Source organism: Hemiscyllium ocellatum, chromosome 9 (genome assembly GCF_020745735.1).
Source record: "Hemiscyllium ocellatum isolate sHemOce1 chromosome 9, sHemOce1.pat.X.cur, whole genome shotgun sequence".
Classification (NCBI taxonomy): domain Eukaryota; kingdom Metazoa; phylum Chordata; class Chondrichthyes; order Orectolobiformes; family Hemiscylliidae; genus Hemiscyllium; species Hemiscyllium ocellatum.
Genome location: NC_083409.1, coordinates 13636654 through 13657269, shown reverse-complemented (window position 1 = coordinate 13657269; position 20616 = coordinate 13636654). Strand labels below are relative to the sequence as shown.

General features: G+C 46.4%; 1 gene segment (V, D, J or C); it reads right to left on the bottom strand.

The window, feature by feature from the left end:
• Positions 1-6491: 6491 nt before the first annotated feature.
• On the bottom strand, positions 6492-19549 carry LOC132818592 (Ig kappa chain V region Mem5-like; the record flags this gene model as incomplete). The annotated part of the segment is given in 5 exon segments: positions 6492-6808; positions 13167-13169; positions 18478-18512; positions 19020-19314; positions 19501-19549. Coding segments are annotated over 5 exon segments (699 nt in total), but the record flags the coding sequence as incomplete, so codon positions are not given.
• Between the last annotated feature and the right edge of the window lie 1067 nt (positions 19550-20616).

Sequence of the window (20616 nt, the reverse complement as noted above, 5' to 3'; positions counted from 1 at the left end):
AGCTGTTCTCATGGGAGAGCAGCTGATTAAAGCAGATGTCATATCAACAAGAGCATAGAATACAGCGTGGATGTGAAAAGAATGCTTCCTTTTCAGGGAGAATATAAAACTAAAATAAGTTCCCTCATTTAAGACCTAGATGAGCAGGGTTTTGATTTCTGACAAAGGTCATAGGTCTTTGGAATTGAAATTGAAACGTCTGAATGCTTGTAGTGAAGAAGTAGACAGTCATTGCTGATCAAAAATCTGTCAGAGTAAGGTAAGAAGGTGAATAATCAGGTCAGCCATGGGGAGCAGGCTGAAGAGGATGAATCTCCTTCATTTGTCCCTAATTCGTATGACCGTGCGTCCAGTTCCACCGTTGAAAGAACAGCGCCTTGAAAGCTTGTGGTTTTCAATAAAGCAGCTGAAGTGGCTGCTGGTTTGTGTGGGCGCGAATGGAAGGGGACTTTACCCATAATCCTCAGCAGCCGTGCAAGCGCTCTCTCGCCACTAGAGGGCAGCTGCTTCACTGTCCCTGATCAGGAAAAATAAACTGGGGCCTTGCTTGGAGCGATCAGGCTCAATCTGGAGAGACCCATAGAGAGAGTGTACAGCTTCAGAAGCAGGGTACTTACAAGGAAAATGTCCCCTATGATAAGAAAAGTACTTCGGTGTGACTTTTGTTTGTTCATTCTGTGATACACGTAGATGATGTCTGTACTGAGTGGCACAAAGTATATTTCCTCCTCTAACCCCTTTCCAACACACCCTCTCCATCTTGCTTTACTCCTTATTGACTCTTCTACAATTGTCCCTTTTCCCTCACTCCATCCCGGTCCCAGAGGGATTGATGGCCAGAGTTCATGACCCCGCACTGTGTGAAGGTTGGTGTGAAGTGAGGCCAGTGTGTTGGAGCTTGGGCTCCTGCCTCAGGCCCAGGTGTAGGGGCCTGTTCAACAATCTGTACATTGTCCTTTTTCTCTTTCTGACCCTACTGGAAATTTCAAGCTGCAGTAACTTGCTGGCAACAAGGTGTCTTGTCTAAAATGCTCCCAGCACTGGACAGATCTCTGCTGTTAATTTTTCTCTCCCTCTCAGGGGCCTGCTCTGTATTCAGTCCATGTTATCATTAGTTTGTTGAAGTTCATATGTCAGCTGCTGCTTCCTTGCTATAGTCCTGAAAAAAAGTCATCAATGCCTCTTGAGATTTAAATATTCCTTCTTCATGAAAGTGGTTGGCAGACTTTTTAACATCATTTAACAAACTAATGATGTGAATGCATCTGTGTTGTTTATGGCTGGGAGCATTTAACATCATGGTCCTAGTTTTTAATGGATCCTCACTCATGGTAATATAGTTTGTAATGTTTCCCTCTCCTTCCATGTTTTAAGAGGCTTGCAAATGTGTTATGATGAGAACACTGTGTGATGGAGTGGGTGGTTGTTTGAATTCTCATCTCATTATCGTCCAGCTTTCAATGAAAATGATGTAGTTTTTGTAATGAGATTGCACTCAATTTTTACACATATTGTGTTTGGAATTTATTTTTGGAATGCCAATTTTCATAAAAAGTCCTGTTCAGTTTTGTAGCTCAGTAGTTGTGTTTGTTCCCTGAGATACTGAGAGTTTACACAACACTCCATTTGTCTGTGACCCAGTTGTTGGCTGAAGCCTCTGGTTGTTCAGTGAGTCCAAGCCATTTCTTGCTCTCTGCAGTTATATCATCAACTTGGTTTCTCAGTATGAGCCAGGAGACCACTGCGTGGTGACTTCCTGTTCCACCATCAGTGTAAAGGCAAGTGGGAACTGTCGTGATCAATCCCATCATGAACATCAGAACATTATATTCAGCTGGAATTACATTCACTAACTAATTTCTTTGGCCGCAATTACAGTATAAACAAATGTCTTCCTTTGCCAGCACAACGAGAAGGTGTCTGTCAGATTCCCTCGTGTGTGATGGATTAGCCCAATAGGAGCAGCACTGTAGACCATGCTGCATCAGCCTGGACAGAAACCTGGGCAACCTCCAAATGAAAACATGTCCTTCAGTAGATCTGCTGCCAAACAAAATATGGAATTGGAATCATTGTTACCAAATCACCTCATCAAACCTAAATACAATTGAGAAAATATAAACCAAACCAATTTCCCAATTTCATATGGCACAACAAGAAAGTGGGGAGCAGACAGATACTGTTTGTCTGTCTCTGGGGAGTTTCATGCTTCCTGTCCTCTCTCTCTCTTGTTGTCCCATTTTTACTATCCTTTCTCTCTGAGAACATTACTGTTCCTGTCCCCACTCTCTTGGGGACAGGGTGGGGTTGTCACGCCCACCCAGTTTGTTAGTTCCATTTACTCTCGCAAAATGGAGAATCCCTGCTTCACTGTGTGTGTGAGCCAGGTGTGAAAGCCCTGCACAGATAACCCTTCATCTCAATCAGATCACAGGGTCTGAGGTTGGTCAGTACTGTCTCTACCCTGAACAATAACACTGACTGACTCAGACCAACTCAGATCAAGTTACAATGAGACTGCTATTGACCTTCACCCACAAAGTCCACTAAGGAGGTGGTCATTAATCCCAGTGTTGTCATAGATTAAGCTCTCCCAGAGATTCATGATTAATTCTGGACTTGACACAAGTGTAGAATGTTGTTAGGTAATAGGTGGGCAGGCATGGAGAGAAAATATAAAAAGAGAGAGAATTATATTTCTGTTATACCGTCCTTGAACATTAGATGTTTGAAAATGTTTTGCAGCCAATGGAATACTTCTGATATTGTTGTAACATGGGAACTGTGACAGCCTGGGCAAGGCAGATCATTTGGCAGCACCACCCAGAGACTGGAGGCTGTTACTGCAGGCAGGCTCCAACCAGCACTGCTGTGAGGGAAGGACACTGGAGCACACAAGGACATGAGAAATAGGAGCAGGAGGGAGACTCCAATGGCTGTCCATCTTTTCTTAAATACAGGGACCATAATTGCACACAATAATCCAAATGCAGGCTCACTAACACACTGTACAGTTTTAACAAGACTTCTCTACTTTTAAATTCCAACCCCCAGCAATAAAGGTGAAAATTCCATTTGCCTTCTCAATTCCTTGCTGTACCTGCACTAACTTTCAGTGTCCCATGCACAAGAACACCCAGATCACTCTGTACTGTACTTTGTTGGAATCTCTCACAATTTAAATAATTGTCAGCCTTTAGATTATTCTGACCAAAGTGCATGGTCTCACATTTTCTGTTATTAAATTCGGTCCACTGTGTCTGAATGTTTCATTTCCAGTTTGGTTTTCTCTTTGTGAATGACCACCTCAATGCATCTATCTGTTTCATGTCCCATTTGTTTATGGCCCTGATACTTGATTGTTCAGCCCTTTCCTGCTGTTTACATTCAATGTAGACAGGGAGGAGGCTGGAGGAACACAGCAAGCCAGGCAGCGGAGTAGATTAGATTAGATTCCCGACAGTATGGAAACAGGCCCTTCAGCCCAACCAGTCCACACTTACCCCAAAGAGTAACCCACACAGACCCATTTCCCCTCTGGATAATGCACCTAACACGATGGGCAATTTATCATGGCCAATTCACCTGATCTGCACATCTTTGGACTGTGGGAGGAAACCAGAGCACCCGGAGAAAACCCATGCAGACACAGTGAGAATGTGCAAAATCCACACAGCCAGTCGTCTAAGGCTGGAATCAAACCTGGGCCCCTGGTGCTGTGAGGCAGCAGTGCTAACCACTGAGCCACCATGCTGCCCCCTTCTCTACAGTGTGGAAACAGGCCCTTCAGCCCAACAAGTCTCCACCACCTCTCCGAAGAGCAACCCACCCAAACCCATTCCTCTACCCAATATTTACCCCTGACTAACACTGTGGGCAGTTTAGCACAGCCAATTCACCTGACCTGCACATTTTTGGATTATGGGAGGAAACTGGAGCACTCGGAGGAAACCCATGCAGATACAGGGAGAATGTGCAAACTCCACATAGACTGGCGGGAATTGAACCCAGGTGCCTGGTGCTGTGAGGCAGCAGTGCTAACCACTGAGCCACCGTGCCGCCTTAGTTGACATTTCGGTGTGTAACTCTTTTTCAAGAATGGGGGGCGGGGGGGGTGTAGGGAGAGCTAAGATAAAGGGGGTGGCAGGGACAGGATGATGAAGTGGGGATTGGTGATGACAGGTAGAGGTTATGACCTGGTTGGTCAATGGGAGGAATGAATGCGGTAGCTGGCAGGAAGGAGTGGAAGGGAGGGAGAGAGATTTGGAAGGGAGACAGGGGAGTGGGAAGGGTGGTTATATGAAATTGAAGAACTCAATGTTGAGTCCTCTGGGCTGTCAGCCGCCCAGGCGTAATATGGGGTGTTGTTCCTCCAATTTGCAGTTTGGTTTGTTGTGCCAATGGAGGAGGCCAAGGATGGTCATTTCAGAAAGGGAGTGGGAAGGGGAATTAAAATAGATAGTGACTGGGAGGTCAAGTCAGCCCCTCCGGTCCCAGCTAAGATGCTCGGTGAACCATTCCCTAAGTTTATGTTTGGTCTTCCCGATGTAGAGAAGACTACATCGGGAGCACCTGGTGCAGTGAATTAGGTTGGAGGAGAGGCAGGTGAATCTCTGTCTCACCTGGAAGGACTGCTTGGGGCCCTGGATGGAGGTGAGGGATTAGAGTACCAGCAGGCTTTGCATCGTTTTGAGTAGCAGGGAAGGTACCTGGGATTCGGGAGGGTAGGTGGGAGAGTGACGCAAACCAAGAATTGTCAAAGAGAATGGTCCTTATGGAAGGCATTCAGTGGTGGGGAGAGGAAGATGTATTTGGTGGTGTGGTCTAGTTGGAGTTAGCAGAAGTGTTTAAGGATGATGTTTTGGATACGGAGATTGGTGGGCTCATAGGTGAGGACAGTGGGGACTCTGTTTTAATTGTGTTTGGAGGGGGCTGGATTAAGAGCAGTGGAGTGGGAAAGGGAGGAGTGCGTTGGATGACAGAAGGAGGAAAAGCACGTTGTTCGTAATAGGTGGACATCTATGGTCAGTGGAAGGTCTCCTCATCTGAGCAGATGGGGCGGAGGCAGAGGAATTGGAAGAATGGGATGGAGTTCTTGCAGGATACTGAATGGGAGGAGGTGTGGTCCAGTTAGATATGGAAATCTGTGACTTTGTAGTAAATGTGTGGCTGGTTAAAGCGCAGCAGGTCAGGCAGCATCCAAGGAACAGGAAATTCGATGTTTCGGGCACAAACCTGAACTGTTTTTCATTCATGATTTGAGAAAATTAAAGCCTAATCTTCAATCCCCAGCACAAAGCCCATTCTCAATCTATCGCTCGGAGACACAGACCTCGGAGAGACACCTACAGGCAGCACAGAGTAACACACTCACACTGAGAGAGACACCTACAGGCAGCACTAAGTAACACACTCACACTGAGAGAGACACCTACAGGCTGCACTAAGTAACGCACTCACACTGAGAGAGAGCAGCACTGCTCACACTCCATGCTGCCTGCAGGAGTCTCCGAATGTGGGTGTTGTTGCTCAGTGCTGTCTGTGGGTGTCTCACTGAGTAACACACCCACACTCAGAGACCTACAGGCAACATTAAATTAAACAATCACGCTCAGAGAGACACATAAGGCCGACAATGTTGGTGAATGGCAGGAGATTGTTTCAGCAGCTTACCAACATGTAGCAGAGATTGCACAGTACGATCCCATCAGCTGGGCCTGGACCAACAAAGTGAAGAGGGAATGCATCAGATTGTACTTATTGAGTCCTAACAGCTTTCAGTTTCTGTTCTTTTTGGAATGATTAATGATTGATGATTGTAATTGATTGACAGGCCAACCAGCCAATCTTGACAATGACCTGCTGAAATGCAGCCAATCAACTGAGGTGTGGGGGAGGTCATCTATTTCCAAAGCATACACCAGACAGAGACTGAATCTTCACCTTTATTCCCTTTTCCAGATTTACATTGACAGAAAAAAAACAACTGCAATTAACAGCCCAGATAGAGGAAGCTGCACAAATTCACAGCCACATTGGAGCTTGAGAAAAACACTTGTGGAGATTTTCTCAATAACACGATAATCCTGTCCCTTTAAACAGTGACCAAACCTTAAATTGGAACTGGCGGCTGAGCAGGAAGAAGATCTGGTTTACTGAAGCAGAGAATTCTGAGGTTCACATTGTTTTGTACAGCTGACAGTCTTCAGCAACTTCAAGAGATTTTACTTGGCATCACAAGTCAACCATGTCCCCATCAAACACTCCCAGGACAAGGTACAGCATGGAGTTTGACACAGCGTAAAGCTCTCTTGACACTGTCACAATGACCTGCTTTAACATCCAAACCTCAGAAGGTTCCCTGAGCAGTCCTGAGAAGGAAGAGAGTTGAAATTCAGTGCTGACAATGACCTTTGTCCTGCCAGCTCAGCCCTGTTCTATTTAAAGTTGTGTCTCCTCTGTGGACTGTCTCCAACACTCTACACACATTCTGATCTCCTGATGCTCTTGCTGAGGGGAGAGGGGAGGGTCACGTGGGTGAGGGCACAGGAGAAGCGAGCGTTGGACTCCCAGTCAGACCCAGAGAGGGTCAGCAGGCTGCTGACACTGTAGGTGCTGTCCGAAGCTCGCAGGTAGTTGCTGGTCTGAACCCCGTCCGAAATGACTGCACCGTCCTTCTTCCACTGCACCTCCAGCTCATCGGGATAGAAGTGATTGGCAAGGCACACCAGGGTGGCAGTGCCCTTGGCATTGACCTGCTCCAGGGAGGGAGGCAGCAGGGTCAGCTTGGGCTGAGAGTTGTCACGGCCTGAAAGATAAGAGGAGCAATTTTAATCCCTGTCATTCGAAGGGAATTCAACCTTCACAATATTCACTGGCAATACAATCTTTTTGAACATTTTTGGTCAATACAGAATAAACCTGACAAATGAACAGGCATTGTTCAAATTGTCTCTTGGGAATGTGAGGGTCACTGGCAGGGCCAGCATTTATTGCCCATCCCTAATTGCCCCTGAGAAGGTGATGGTGAAGCAGCTGAGAAAAAGGGACAGTTTTAGACCATTGTTTATGGAATGACTGTGAGCAACTGGAAGGGTTATCACTGGGGGAGCATTTCAGCGACAGTGCTCAAAACTCAGTGAGAATGAGACTATGGATGGAAGTGCAGTAAGTGTAAAAGTTTTCATTTAACTAAACTGTGTGGTGCTTTGGTAAAAGTGGACTGGAAGCAGTGACATGATGGGAAATCAGTGTCAGGGCAGTGGGAGCCCTCGATGGACGAGTCAGAGATCATTCAGAATCTGTTCCTACAAAGAGTAAAGGTGGGACTTCCAGATCTAGACCAAATGAACAAGAGGATTGGGGCCATGTCCTGACATGGATTGGGTACTGGTTGGCCGACAGCACAGAAAGAAGGAGTCTTTTTCTGAATGGCAGGTAATTACAACTTAGGGTGTCACAGGGGTCAGTCCTTGGTACCCAGTTATTCATAATATATAATAATAGGGTCAAAGATTCATAGAGACCGAAAAGGCTCATCAGCCAATTGCGTCCATACTGGTCAACAGACAACAACCCAATAATTGTCATCCATTTTTCCAGCAAAAGGGAATTAGATGCAATGTGTATTAAAGAAGGAATTAGATATAGTTCTTAGGATTAAAGGGATCAAAGAATGTGGGGAGAAAGCATAACAGGGGACTGTGTTGGATGATCAGCCATGATCATACTGAATGGTGGAGCAGGCCTGAAGGGCCGAATGGCCTACTGCTGCTCCTGTGTTTGATTTTTCGATCTGTTTCTCAGATAATGAAGGAATGTCTCTCGTCAGTTTGAAGCTGGAAGTCAGATGTGTGTGGAGGTGGAAGATGTGGCCATGGTGATTAATGAATGCAGGTCAGTGAGGTGGTTCAGAAGACACATGGGAGAAACTGTTTTTCCTTTTCCCTTGATGGAATGAGGGCATTGCTGGATCGGCAGCATCTATTTCCCATCTCTAATCACCCAGAGGGCAGTTTAGAGTCACCCACATTGCTGTGGGTCTGGGGTCACATGGTAAGGATGGTAGTTTCCTTCCCTAAAGGACATTAGGGAATCAGATGCTTTTTCCTGACAATCAACAATGGTTTCATGGTCATCATTACTCTCTTAATTGCAGATTTTCTTGATTGAATTTGAATGCCACCATCTGCTGGATTCTAACCCTGGTCCCCAGAACATTACCTGGATCTCTGGATTAACAGCTCAGCAATAACACCATTAGACCATCACCTCCCTTATCTCATTTTTGGTTGACTGTGAAAGCAAGGTGTTTGTTTATTCTGGAACTGTATAAAACCCCAGTTAGAGCACAGTGAGAGAACTGTGTACGGTTCTAGTCACCACATTACAGGACAGAGGAAGAGTTTATCTGGAATGGGGACTTTGAGCTTTGAGGAATGATTGGATTGGCTGGGAATGTTTTCATTGGATCGCAGGAGGCTGAGGGAAGATTTGATGGTGGTGTGTAACATGATGAGGGACTTGGATAGAGTGTGTAGGAAGGACTGATTTCCACCAGCACAGAGGGCAATAACCATGGGGAGAGATTGAAATCAGTTGGGGGCAGGATTAGAGGGGAGTTGAGGGTATTTGTTTTCACCCAGAGGTTGGTGGGATGTGGGACTCACTGTCTGAAAGAGTGGGAGAGGCAGAAACCCTCATCACATTGAAAAAACACTTAGATATTCACTTGAAACAGCGAAACCTCCAGAGCTATGGAGCAAGAGCTGGAAAGTGGGATGGAGCTCGATATCTCTTTAACAAACCTCCGATCACCCACAGATCAGGAGAACTTTGTCCGAGAACATTGGAGCAGACTCGGATCCACACACTTCGGGAAAGAGTCACGTTGGGGTGTCTGTGATGAAGGTTCTAGATTATATTTCAAACCTTGCTGCACACTATTGGGCTGAGGTCAAGAGTGAGGCTGCAAATAGTCTCAGTGTCCTAGGGTCAGACAGGGTCACTGCTCCTAATGACCTCATGACCCCGGAAGGTGAGAGTGCGCAGACAATGGATGAGGATCCGGATCAGGAGACTCCAACCCTTAAAGAAAGACTTGCATTTGTGTAGCACCTGCCCCCAGCTCAGGATGTTCCAATGGATCTTTCCAGCAGATTGTGCACAGCGAGATCCCAAACCCCATGTGATAATTAGCAGAGAAATACATTCTGAGTGATTTTGACTGGGGGATAAATATTGACCAGGGACACCAGGGGAAACTGCCTGCTCTTCATCCAATAGTGCCATGGAATGGCATCTTTCACAACTGAAAGACTCTCAGTTCATTCAAAAAATGAAGAATAGTTCCTTGAAGATGAAGTTGCAGGTAGGTAGGGTAGTGACAAAGTCATTTGGTTTGCTTTCCTTTATTGGTCAGTGCAATGGTTATTGGAGTTGGGAGCTGTTGCGGCTGTACAGGACATTGGTTAGGGCACTTTTGGAATACTGTGTGCAATTCTGGTCTCCCTGCTACAGGAAAAATGTTGTGAATCTTAAAATGGTTCAGAAAAGATTTACAATGATGTTGCCAAGGTCGGAGGGTTTGAGCAAAAGGGAGAGGCTGAATAGGCTGAGGCTGTTTTCCCTGGATCATTGCAGGTTGATGGGTGACCGTATAGAGGTTTATAAAATCATCAGCGGCATAGATAGGGTGAATAGAGAAGATTTTTTCTCCAGAGTGGGGGAGTCCAGAACTGGAGGGCATAGGCTGAAGGTGACAGGGGAAAGATTTAAAAGGGACCTAAGGAACAACGTTTTCATTCAGAGGGTGTTAAATGTATGGAATGAGCTGCCAGAGGAGGTGGTGAAGGTTGGGACAATTACAACATTTAAAAGGCATGGGTATATTAATAGGAAGAGTTTAGAGGGATATGGGTCAAATGCTGGCAAATGGGACTGGATTAATTTTGGATATTTGGTCAGCATGAACGAGTTGGACCAAAGGGTCTGTTTCTGTGCTGTCCATTTCTCTGACTCTAATTTTATTTCAATCCAGCCCTTAACACTTCAGGCTCTCTCAAAAACATTTACAGACAGTTTTGTTTGACAAGCAGTCACTGTTGCAATGTCAGTAACGTAGCAGCCAGTTTCTGCACAGCAAGATCCCACTAGAAGCAATGAGCTTAAAGAGCAATAATGATGTTGGCTCAACGATAAATATTGTCCTGAACTCAACCTAAAGAGAAAGGAATTTGGTTCAGTTGGATGGAAAATGAGAAAATGGAAGGTAAAGGAGAAGGTAGGATTGCTGGTTAGTGATGGGATTGATTGTTACCAGAAAATAAAAGGGATGGAAGTTTTGATCATCAAAGGAACCATGAAAGTGCAGGGAAAATCAATAATAGTACAAACTTAAAGAGGTTGTATCTAAATGCACAAAGCATTCCGAGTAAGGGAGTAATAGTGATGCCACACATTGAGGTAAATTGAGTTTCTAAGGAATTTAAGCTAGTTAAAGTGGAGGAGGGCTCAGGAAAGGTTATTCAAGTTTCTAGAAGATGTAAAAGGACAGTGAGTACAGAAAGGATCCGGAATTGAACGTAAAGCACAGCAGATAAGGGGACAATGATGGGAATGAGGGCAGTCAATGCAGGACTGAGGGTGTTGTACTTAAATGCACACAGGATACACAATGAGCTTGTAGTGCAGATTGAAACTGGCAGGTACGATGTTGTGGGTATCACAGAGACATGGCTGTAAGGGGATCCGGGCTGGGAACTAAATATCCAAGGATACATGTCCTATCAAAAGGACGGGCAGACAGGCAGAGGGGGAAGAGTTGCCTTGTTAGTGAGAAATGAAATTAAATCAATAGCAAGAAGTGATGTAGAGTTAGAAGGTGTAGTATCTGTGTGGGTAGAGCTGAGGAACTGCAATAAATAAAGAATCTGATGCAAGTTATGTCCAGATCTCCAAGCAGTAATCAGGGTGTGGGGAAGGAAATCAGTCAGGAGACAGAAAATATCAGGGCAGACTTCAATGGATATGTGGACTGGGTAGTGTATCTCAAGGAAAGGTTTCATGGAATATCTATGAGATGGATTTTGGAGCAGCTTGTGGTTGAGCCATGATGGAACAGGCAGGTCTGGATTCAGTGATGTATATTGAGGCAAACATGATGAGTGAGTTTAAGATAAAAGTATCCCTGTGGATAAATGACCATAATATGATCGAATTCCCCCTGTAGTTTGAGAGAGGGAGAAGCTGCAATCAGATGGAACAGTATTTCAGTTGAGTAAAGGTAACTCCAAAGACATGAGGAAGGAGCTGGCCAGAGTTGGTTGGAAGGGGAGCCGAGCAGGTAAGATGGTGGGGCAGCAAACAGCAGAGTTTCTGGGGGTAATTCAGGAAGCAGAGCAGGAACTCATCCCAAAAAAGAAGAAACATACCAAGGGGAGGACAAGGCAACCATGGCTGATGGGGGAGGTCAAGGACAGCATAGAAGCAAAAGAAAAGGCATACAATATGGTGGAGAATAGTGGGAAGCCGGAGGATTAGGAAGCCTTTAAAAACCTGCAGGGGATAACTGAAAAAGCATTAAGGGTGGAGAATGTGAAATGTGGGAGTTATCTAGCCAGTCATATAAAAGAAGATTGCAGGAGTTTTATCAGGTGTATAAAAAGGAAGAGGGAGTCAAAAATAGATTATGGATCACTGGAAAGTGAGGCTGGAGAAAGAATAACAGGAAAATTAGGAATAGCAGAGGAATTGAATAGATACTTTGCATCAGTCTGCACCATGGAAAACACCAGCAGTGTACCAGTAATTCAAGACTGTCAGGGGTTGGAGGGGAGTGCAGTGGCCATCACTAAGGAGGCGGTACTGGGGAAGCTGGAAGGTCTGAATGTGGATAACTCACCCAGACTGGATGAACTACACCAGTGTGTTCTGAAGGAGATCACTGAGGAGATTGTGGAGGCATTGGTGATGATCTTTCAGGAATCAATGGAGTCAGGGTGTGGAGGTGGGGTGGGGACGGATTTGGTAGGGGCAAGGGACAGGAAAATGGCTCACATACCACCCCTGTTTAAGAATGGAGGGAGGTAGAAGATGGGACATTGTAGGCCAGTTAGCCAGGACTCAGTTGTTGGTAAGGTTTTAGACTTCAATTTAAGGATGAAATTGCAGAGGACTTGGAAGTGCAATGGCTTCATCAAGGAGACGTCATGCCTGGCAAATCTATTAGAATTCTTTGAGGAGGCAATGAACCAATCAGACAAAAGAGACTCCGAGGAAGTAATCTTTTTGGATTTCCAGAAGGCATTTGACATAAGATAAGCGCCCACAGTGTTAGGGGCAATGTACTGGCATGGATTGAGGACTGGCAGGTTGGCATAAAGCAGAGCATGAGGAACAATGGCCGCTGGTGACGAGTAGAGTTCTGCAGGTGTCAATGTTAGGACCATAACTATTCACGTTATACATGATCAATCTGGATGAAGGAAGTGAAGACATTGTTGCTAAGTTTGCAGGTGACATGAGATAGGTGGAGGGACAGGTAGTGTTGAGGAAGTGGGAAGGCTGTAAAAGCTCCTGGATAGGCTCGGAGAGTGGGCAAAGAGTTGGCAGATAGAATACAATGTGTGACAGTGTGAGGGTATGCACTTTGGGAGGAAGAACAGATGCAAAGACTGTTTTCTAAATGAGAAAAGCCTTTGGAAATCTAAAGCACAAACCACATTCAGGTTTCCCTTCAGTTTAACAGGCAGGTCCAGTTTGTGCTTGGGAAGGCAAATGAAATGTTCGCATTCATTTCAATGGGGCCAGAATACAAGGGCAGAGATGTACTGCTGAGGCTGTATAAAGCTCTGGTCAGACTGCATTTGGAATATTGTGAGCAGATTTGGGACCCATATTCTAAGAAACAATGTGCTGGCATTGAAGGGGTTTACAAGAATGATCCTGGGGATGAAAGGCTTGTCATATGAGGCGTGGTTGAGGACTCTGGGTCTGTACTTACTGGAGTTTAGAAGGATGAGGGACTTTATTGAAATTTACAGAATACTGATAGACATGCGTAGAGTGGATGCAGAGAAGATGTTTCCAAAAACAGGAGAGATTCGGTAACCAAGGCACAGCCTCAGAATGAAGGGCCGACCCTTTCGAGCTGAGATGAGGAGGACTTTCTTCAGCCAGAGGGTGGGGAATCTGTGGAATCATTGTTACAGAGGGCAGGGGAGGCCAAGTCACTGAGTGTATTTAAGACAGAGATAGATAGGTTCATGATTGTTGAGGGGATGGAACGTTCCTGTGGAGTAGGCAGGAGAATGGGGGTGAGAAGCATATCTGCCAAGATCAAATGGCAGAGCAGATTCAATGGGCTGATTGGCTGATTTCTGCTCCTATTTCTTAAAGACTTCTGGAGAGTTTTCCCAAAACCCTGGAACACTTGAACCCACTGGACTGTGAGCCCTGCTGGAGCTGTTTGTCATTAGAACTTTGCCCAGAGACAACCAAAGAGTGGAGAAAGTGTGCATCCATGTGGGAATTTCAGAATGCTTCCCAGTTCCTGGAATACCATGAGTGCAGGAAGTGTGGTCAGTGACAGCAGTTGGAGCTCCGGATTTCGGAGCTTGAGCAGCAGCTGGTGTCAGTGCGGAGCGTCCGTGAGGCTGAGAGCTCTGTGGAGAGCACGTTTCTAGATGTGGTCACTCTGCAGCTTCAGAGTATGCAGGGAGAGAGGGAATGGGGGAGCAGCAGACAGTCCAAAAGGACCAGGCAGCTAGTTCAGGAATCCCCTGAGTGTATCCCACTCTCCAAACAGGATTCAGTTTGGAATCCTGATGAGAATGATGGTTCATCTGGGGAGTGCATCCAGAGCCAAACCCATGGCACCACTGGTGGCTCAGCTGTATTGGGGGGAGGGGGGTATTAGGAAGACTGGAAGAGTGATAGTGAGAGGAGATTCGAGAGTGAGGGCATCGATAGGTATTTCTGCAGCTGCAGATGAGAATCCAGGATGGTGTGTTGTCTCCCTGGTGCCAGGGTGAAGGATGTCACTGAGCGACTGCAGAGCACCCTGAGGGGAGAGGGGGAACAGGCAGCAGTCGTGGTCCACATCGGTCCCAATGACAGAGGGAGGAAAGGGATGTAGTCCTGCTGTCAGAATTTAGGGAGCTCAGAAGGGAATTAACATCAGGAACTCAAAATTAGGAATCTTCAGATTACTCCCAGTGCCCCAGGCAAGTGAGAAGAGGAGCAGGAGGATAACACAAGTGACTGTGGGGCTGGGAAGAGGATCCAGGAGGGAGGGTTTTAGATTCTTGTGACATCGGGACTGGGTCTGGGGGAGATGGGACCTGGATAGACCAGACAGCGTTGCTCCTGAACAGAGCTGACACTGAGCTCCTTTGAGGTGATCTACTCGTTCTGTTGGAGAGGGTTTAAACTAACTTGACAGGGCTGTGGGAGTCAGGAGGGACTGTCAGAGAGGAACACCAAGGTCCACAGAATCATCAGTGCAGTCAATAAGTCACCAGCCAGTGGGAGAGATTTAGAGGGATACATTTGCAAGGAATTTACAGAGACCTGCAAATGTAATAGTCATTATAAATGGGGTGGGGGGGGGGGGGGGGGGAATGTCTTTAATTTCTGAATATAGACTGGGGTAGTAGCAGTGTGAAGGACAGAGAGGGGCCAGGGTCGTGAGAGTGTGTTCATGTGAATTTTCTCCAGCCGCAGGTTTCCAGTCCAATGAGAAAGGAGGTTCTGCTAGATCTGGATCTTGGGAATGAGGAGGCCCAAGTGGATCAAGTGTCAGTGAGAGGACACTTAAGGAAGAGTGATCATTGTATCACAGAGTTGAGGGTGACGGTAGAAAAGAACAAAGGCCTTTTCAGGGTCAAACATCTTCACTGGGGAAAATGCCAGCTTCTGTAGGATATGGATGTAACGGATCTGAATAAAGTGGGATCAAAGGTTGGCAGGAAAATCCTGAAAAGAATAGTAGAGGATGTGGACCAGGTATAGTCGAGATACATTTGAAGGAGGGCAAACAATTCCTGAACTTACTCAAGGGCAAAAGTGGTAGAATTATGGTAAATAAGAAAAGGGCAAAAGAGTAACTAGAGAGAGAATAGGGCCCCATGAAGATGAACAATGTACCTCTGGGTGGATCCACAGGAAATGGTTTAGGTCTTAAATGAATATTCCAGGTCAGTATTTATCATGGAGAAAGACATTACAGAAGAGGATTTCTTAAAGTGCAAGATGGTAGATAAATCTCCAGGTGTATCCCAGGACATTGTGGAAAGCTAGGAAAGAGATTGCTGGACCCCTTGCTGAGGTATGTTTCTGATTGACAGCCACGAGTGAGGTTCTGGAGAACCAGAGAGGTTGGCTAATGTTAGCCATTGTTTAAGGAAAAGCCAGGGAACTATAAACCAGTGGGACTGATGTCATTGCTGGGTAAATTATTGGAGTGAATTCTGAGGAACAGGATTTACATGCATTTGGACAATCAATGCAGTTTTGTGCATGGTAATCGTGTCTCACTAATGTGATTGAGGTTGTTTGAAGAGAAGATTGGGGTAGGCAGAACAGTAGACACTGTCTATATAGACTTCAGCATTTGACAAGGTTCCACATGATAGACTGATTAGGAAGGTTAGGCCACATGGGATTCAGGGGGAGCTAGCCATTTGGGTAAAAAAATGGCTTCAAGATAGGAGACAGAGAGTGGTGGTAAGGGGTTGCTTTTGAGACTGGAGATCAGATGTCAGCTGTGTGCCACAAGGATTGGTGCTGGGTCCATGGCTTTTCATCATTTAAATAAATGATTTGGATGTGAATATAGAAATTATGGCGAGTTTGTAAATGACACCAAAATTGGTGGTACAGTGGATAGTGAAGAAGGTTATCTGAGAGTACAGTGGGACCTTGATCATTTGGGGAGATGGGCAGAGGTGTGGCAAATGGACAAAAGTGCAGACTGCAGATGCTGGAAACCAGAGTTTAGATCAGAGTGGTGCTGGAAAAGCACAGCATGTCAGGCAGCATCCGAGGAGCAGAAAAATTGATGTTTCGGCTAGAGGAATCCTGATGAAGGGCTTTTGCCCGAAATGTCGATTTTCCTGCTCTTTGGATGTTGCCTGACCTGCTGTGCTTTTCCAGCACCGCTCTGATCTAAACGTGTGACAAATGGAGTTCAATTTAGATAAATGTGAGATGTTGCATTTTGGAAAATCAAACCAGGGCAGGAGTTATACTGTTAATGGTGGGGCCCTGTGGGGTGTTGCTCAACAAAGTGACCTCAGGGTGCAGGGGCAGGGGCCGGTGCAGGGGCAGGGGCAGGGGCAGGGGCAGGGGCAGGGGCAGGGGCAGGGGCAGATGCAGGGGCAGGGGCAGTGGCAGTGGCAGGGGCAGGGGCAGGGGCAGGGGCAGGGGCAGATGCAGGGGCAGGGGCAGGGGCAGGGGCAGGGGCAGGGGCAGGGGCTGGGTCAGGTGCAGGGGCAGGTGCAGGGGCATTATTCCTTGACAGTGGAGTCACAGGGAGACAGGGAGATGAAGAAGGTGTTGGGTACACTTGCCTTTATTGGTCACTGCACTAAGTATCAGAGTTGGGACATCATTTGCAGCTGTACAGGAAATTGGTGAGGCTACTTTGGGAATAACGTGAACAATTCTGATCATCCTGTGATAGGAAGGATGCTGTTAAACTTAAAATTCAGCAGAAAAGATTGACATGGATGTTGCCTGGAACTGGAGGGTTTGAGCTGTCGGAAGAGGCTCAATAGACGGGTTATTTTTCCTGCAGGATCGGAGACTGAGGGGTGGCCTTATAGATGTTTATAAAATCATGACGGGCATGGACAGGGTGTACATCACAGGTCTTTGCCTTGGGAAAGGGAATCCAAAACTAGAGGGTATAGGTTTAAGATGAGAGGCAAAAGATCCAAAAGGGACCTGAGGGGTAACTTGTCACACAGAGGGTGGTGTGTGTATGGATCGAGCTGTCAGAGAAAGTGCTGGAGACGGATACAATTATAGCATTTAAAAGATGTTTGGATGGGTACATGAATAGGAAGGGTTTAGAGGGATGTGGGCTAAATGCTGGCAAATGGGCTGAAGTCAGTTTTGGATATCTAGTTAGCATGGAGAAGTTAGACTGAAAGATCTGTTTCCACGCTGTATGACTCCGTGACCATTAGAGGCTGGAAAAGCTGAGATCTTTTACCCTGAAGTGCCGGAGGCTGAGGAGTGACCTTACAGAGGTTTATAAAATCATGAGGGACATAAATAATGTGAATAATGCAGGAAGGAGGTGAATGTTTTGTAGAGCTGGCAAACATATGCACAAAGATCATTCCAGGGATGAGGAATATCAGTATGAAGATAGATTGGAGAATCTGGGACTGTCTTCTTTGGAGAAAGTTACAGATCACACAACATCAGGTTATAGTCCAACAGGTTAATGTGGAAGCACTAGCTTTCGGAGCACCGCTGACAACCATTTGATGAAGGAGGGGCGCTCCGAAAGCTGGTGCTTCCAAATAAACCCCCTGTTGGACTATAACCTGGTGTTGTGTGATTTTTAACTTTGTCCACCCCAGTCCAACACCGGCACCTTCAAGTCTTTGGAGAAGGCAGCGAGGAGAATTGTTCCAGAAATTCAAAATCAGGAGGGGGCCTGGAACAGAGTAAATAGGGAGAAAATGATTCCACTTGTGAAAGGATTGAGACCGAGAGGCCACAGATTGAAAGTAATTGGAAAAGTAAGAAAAGTGAGATGAGGGAAAACATTTTCAGCCAGTGGGTGGTTAAGGTGTGGAATGCACTGCCTGAGAGTGTGGTGGAGGCAGCTTCAATTGAAACATTCCGAAGGGAATGAGACTGTTATCTGAAAAGGAACAACGTGCAGGGTGACAGGGAGAAGGCAGGAGAATGACACTCAGTGAATTGCTCATTCGGAGAGCTAGTCCAGACAGGATGGATGGAATGGCCTCCTTGTGCACTGTAACAGTTCTGTGATTGTGTGATTGAGCAGAGTTAAAGCTGGGGGAGGTGGGAGCTCGGTGTCTCACTGTGCTGCTGCTGCTGCTGCTGCTGCTGCTGCTGCTGAGGTCAGTGAGATCAGAGACTGGGACAGGGAGCCAGAGCTAAAATCAAACTCTGCCCCGTGTCCGTCACACTGAGACTGGCAGGAGGCTACTCACTGATTTCACTCCATGCTGCAGGAATGGGACCACAGGCTGTAAATGGACAGAGCTCCTCCACACAGTGAGTAAAACTGACTGACTTATATCTTGCTTTTTTTAAAGAGGGTATGAATGTAAAGAAATACAGATGGACACCCTGTTAGACACAGTGCTCCTCAATCAACCATTTCATTCACTGCAGCTTCCCACTAACACCTTCAACAAATCAGCAACTGTATTTTAGAAAGTGTGTTTCAGTATTGACAGGGTTAATAACAGAGGATTGAGGTTTACTTACTCAGTCTGAGCTTGGTTCCTTTACCGAACGTGTACCACAGTGAGAGCTCCCAGTGCAGAGGCTGTACAAAAACCTCAGCTCTCTGCTTCCCACTTATCACTGTCAACCTCTCCCTGTCTCTATCTGTCTCTCACTCACTCTCACCCTCTCCCTGCCCCTCTCTGTCTCTCCCTCATTCATGTGTCTTTCTCTCTCTGTCTCTCTGGGTTGTTTCCAGCTGGGCTCGGGAGGTTTGTGAAATTTATTTTTCGATGTTAAATCTTGCAGCTGCTCTTCACATGTGGCCATGGAATGTAAGAGGGAAACTTGAGGCTTTCAGTGACCGTTGAGACACCACAGGGATTGGAGTGTGTCGTGGACAGTGCCAATCCTAGTTTGGGGTAATTTGATCAATTTCGTTTAGATCTAACTGTGGATATATCAGTTCAGGCGGTGGGACTGTGTGTCCATTATTATACATTTTATGTAACTGTGGGATGTGTCAGGACAGGAGGTAGTGCTTTATGTATTGAGGTTTTTGTTCAGTTCTGTATCACTGTGAAGGCCAGCTGTCACCTTGCTGACAGTAATAGTCAGCCACATCCTCATTCTGAACGTTGCTGATTGTCAGGGTGAAACTGGTCCCTGATCCACTGCCGGTGAATCGCTCTGAGACTCCTGTGAATCGAGTTGCTGCATAATAGATCAGGAGAGAGGGTTTCTGACCTTCTCGCTGCTGGTACCAAGCAAGGTAGCTGCTAATGCTTTGACTGGCCTTACAGGTGATGGTTGCAGTCTGGCCCAGTTCCACTGACAGCACCGGGGGAGACTGGGTCATGGTGATGTCCCCACTGATACCTGAGGGGTCAGAGAGAAACACAGTGAAGTCAGAACTGTCACAGAAAGAGCCGGTCAAATGAGAGATTGTTGGAGACACTGAGCATTCCTCTGGTTTCAGCATTTTCCCTTCAATCACAAGTCAGTGGAATTGGAGTGAAATGGAGAGCAGCGAAAGATTCAAGGTGGAAGGAGAGAGATTTGTACCTGCGATACAGAATGCCAGGGGCCAGATCAGCTGGATGTGTGAAATCATGGTGTGTGCTCCTGTCCCTGTGCCTGGTTCCTGATAAACTCTCCCTTCCCTGGGCTCTGCTTTATAAAGCTGCAGCCTGTGAGAGTCTGACTGGGTGTTCCTCAGTATGTAAATGGCATCAGGCAGAGAGAGCCACGTCAGCCCCTCACACTTCCTCTTCTCTCTCTCTCTCTCTCTGTCACTCTCTCTGTCTCAGAGTCATTGATGTGAACAGCACTGAATGAGGCCATTTGGTCCATTGTGTCTGTGCTGGTAAACAAAGATCTGATGACACTAATCCCATCCTCCAGCTCTTGGCCCATTACCCTGGGGGTTACAGCAACACAAGGGAATATCTAAACACTGCTCCAATGTCACGAGAGTTTGTGACTCAACCAGCCTTTAAGGCAGTGAGTTCCAGACTCCCACCACCCTCTGGGTGAAAACATTTCTTCTCAACTCTCCTTTCACTCTCCAACTCGCCTGGCCATGGACTCACTCGTGTTCAGAACGATGAGAGGGGATCTGATTGAAACATATAAAATTCTAACAGGGCTGGGCAGGGAGGAGGTGTGCCCAAAGCTCACATTCAGGCAGCATCCTGGGAAATCTCCCCTGTACCCTCTCAGGTACAATCACATTCTTCCCAGAGTGTGGTGACCAGGACTTGTCCCTCTCTCTCTCTGACTCACATCTACCATTTCTTTCTCTCTACCTCTATCTCTCTCTCCCACTGTTAATCTCTTTCATGTTCTCTCCCTCTCTCACACACACACACTCTGTCTCATAGCCACTCTCTCCAACTCACTGATGCTTTCTTACTCCATCTTATCATCTGTTTCTCCATCTCTCACTGTCTCTGTTACTCGCTCCCTCTCTCACTTCAATTAAAAGCCTCCAATTGTTATCTGTCACTCTCTATTCCTCCCTCTTTCTCTCTCCTTCCCTCTCTCAAACCCAATTTGCAGTCTCTTTCCCTCTCTCTCTGTCATTATAAATCTACCCATACTCATCTCTCTTTCTCTCTCACACTCAACCCTACCCTCCCTCTCAACTCTCTTCATGCTTAGTCTCACACCCATCCTGTC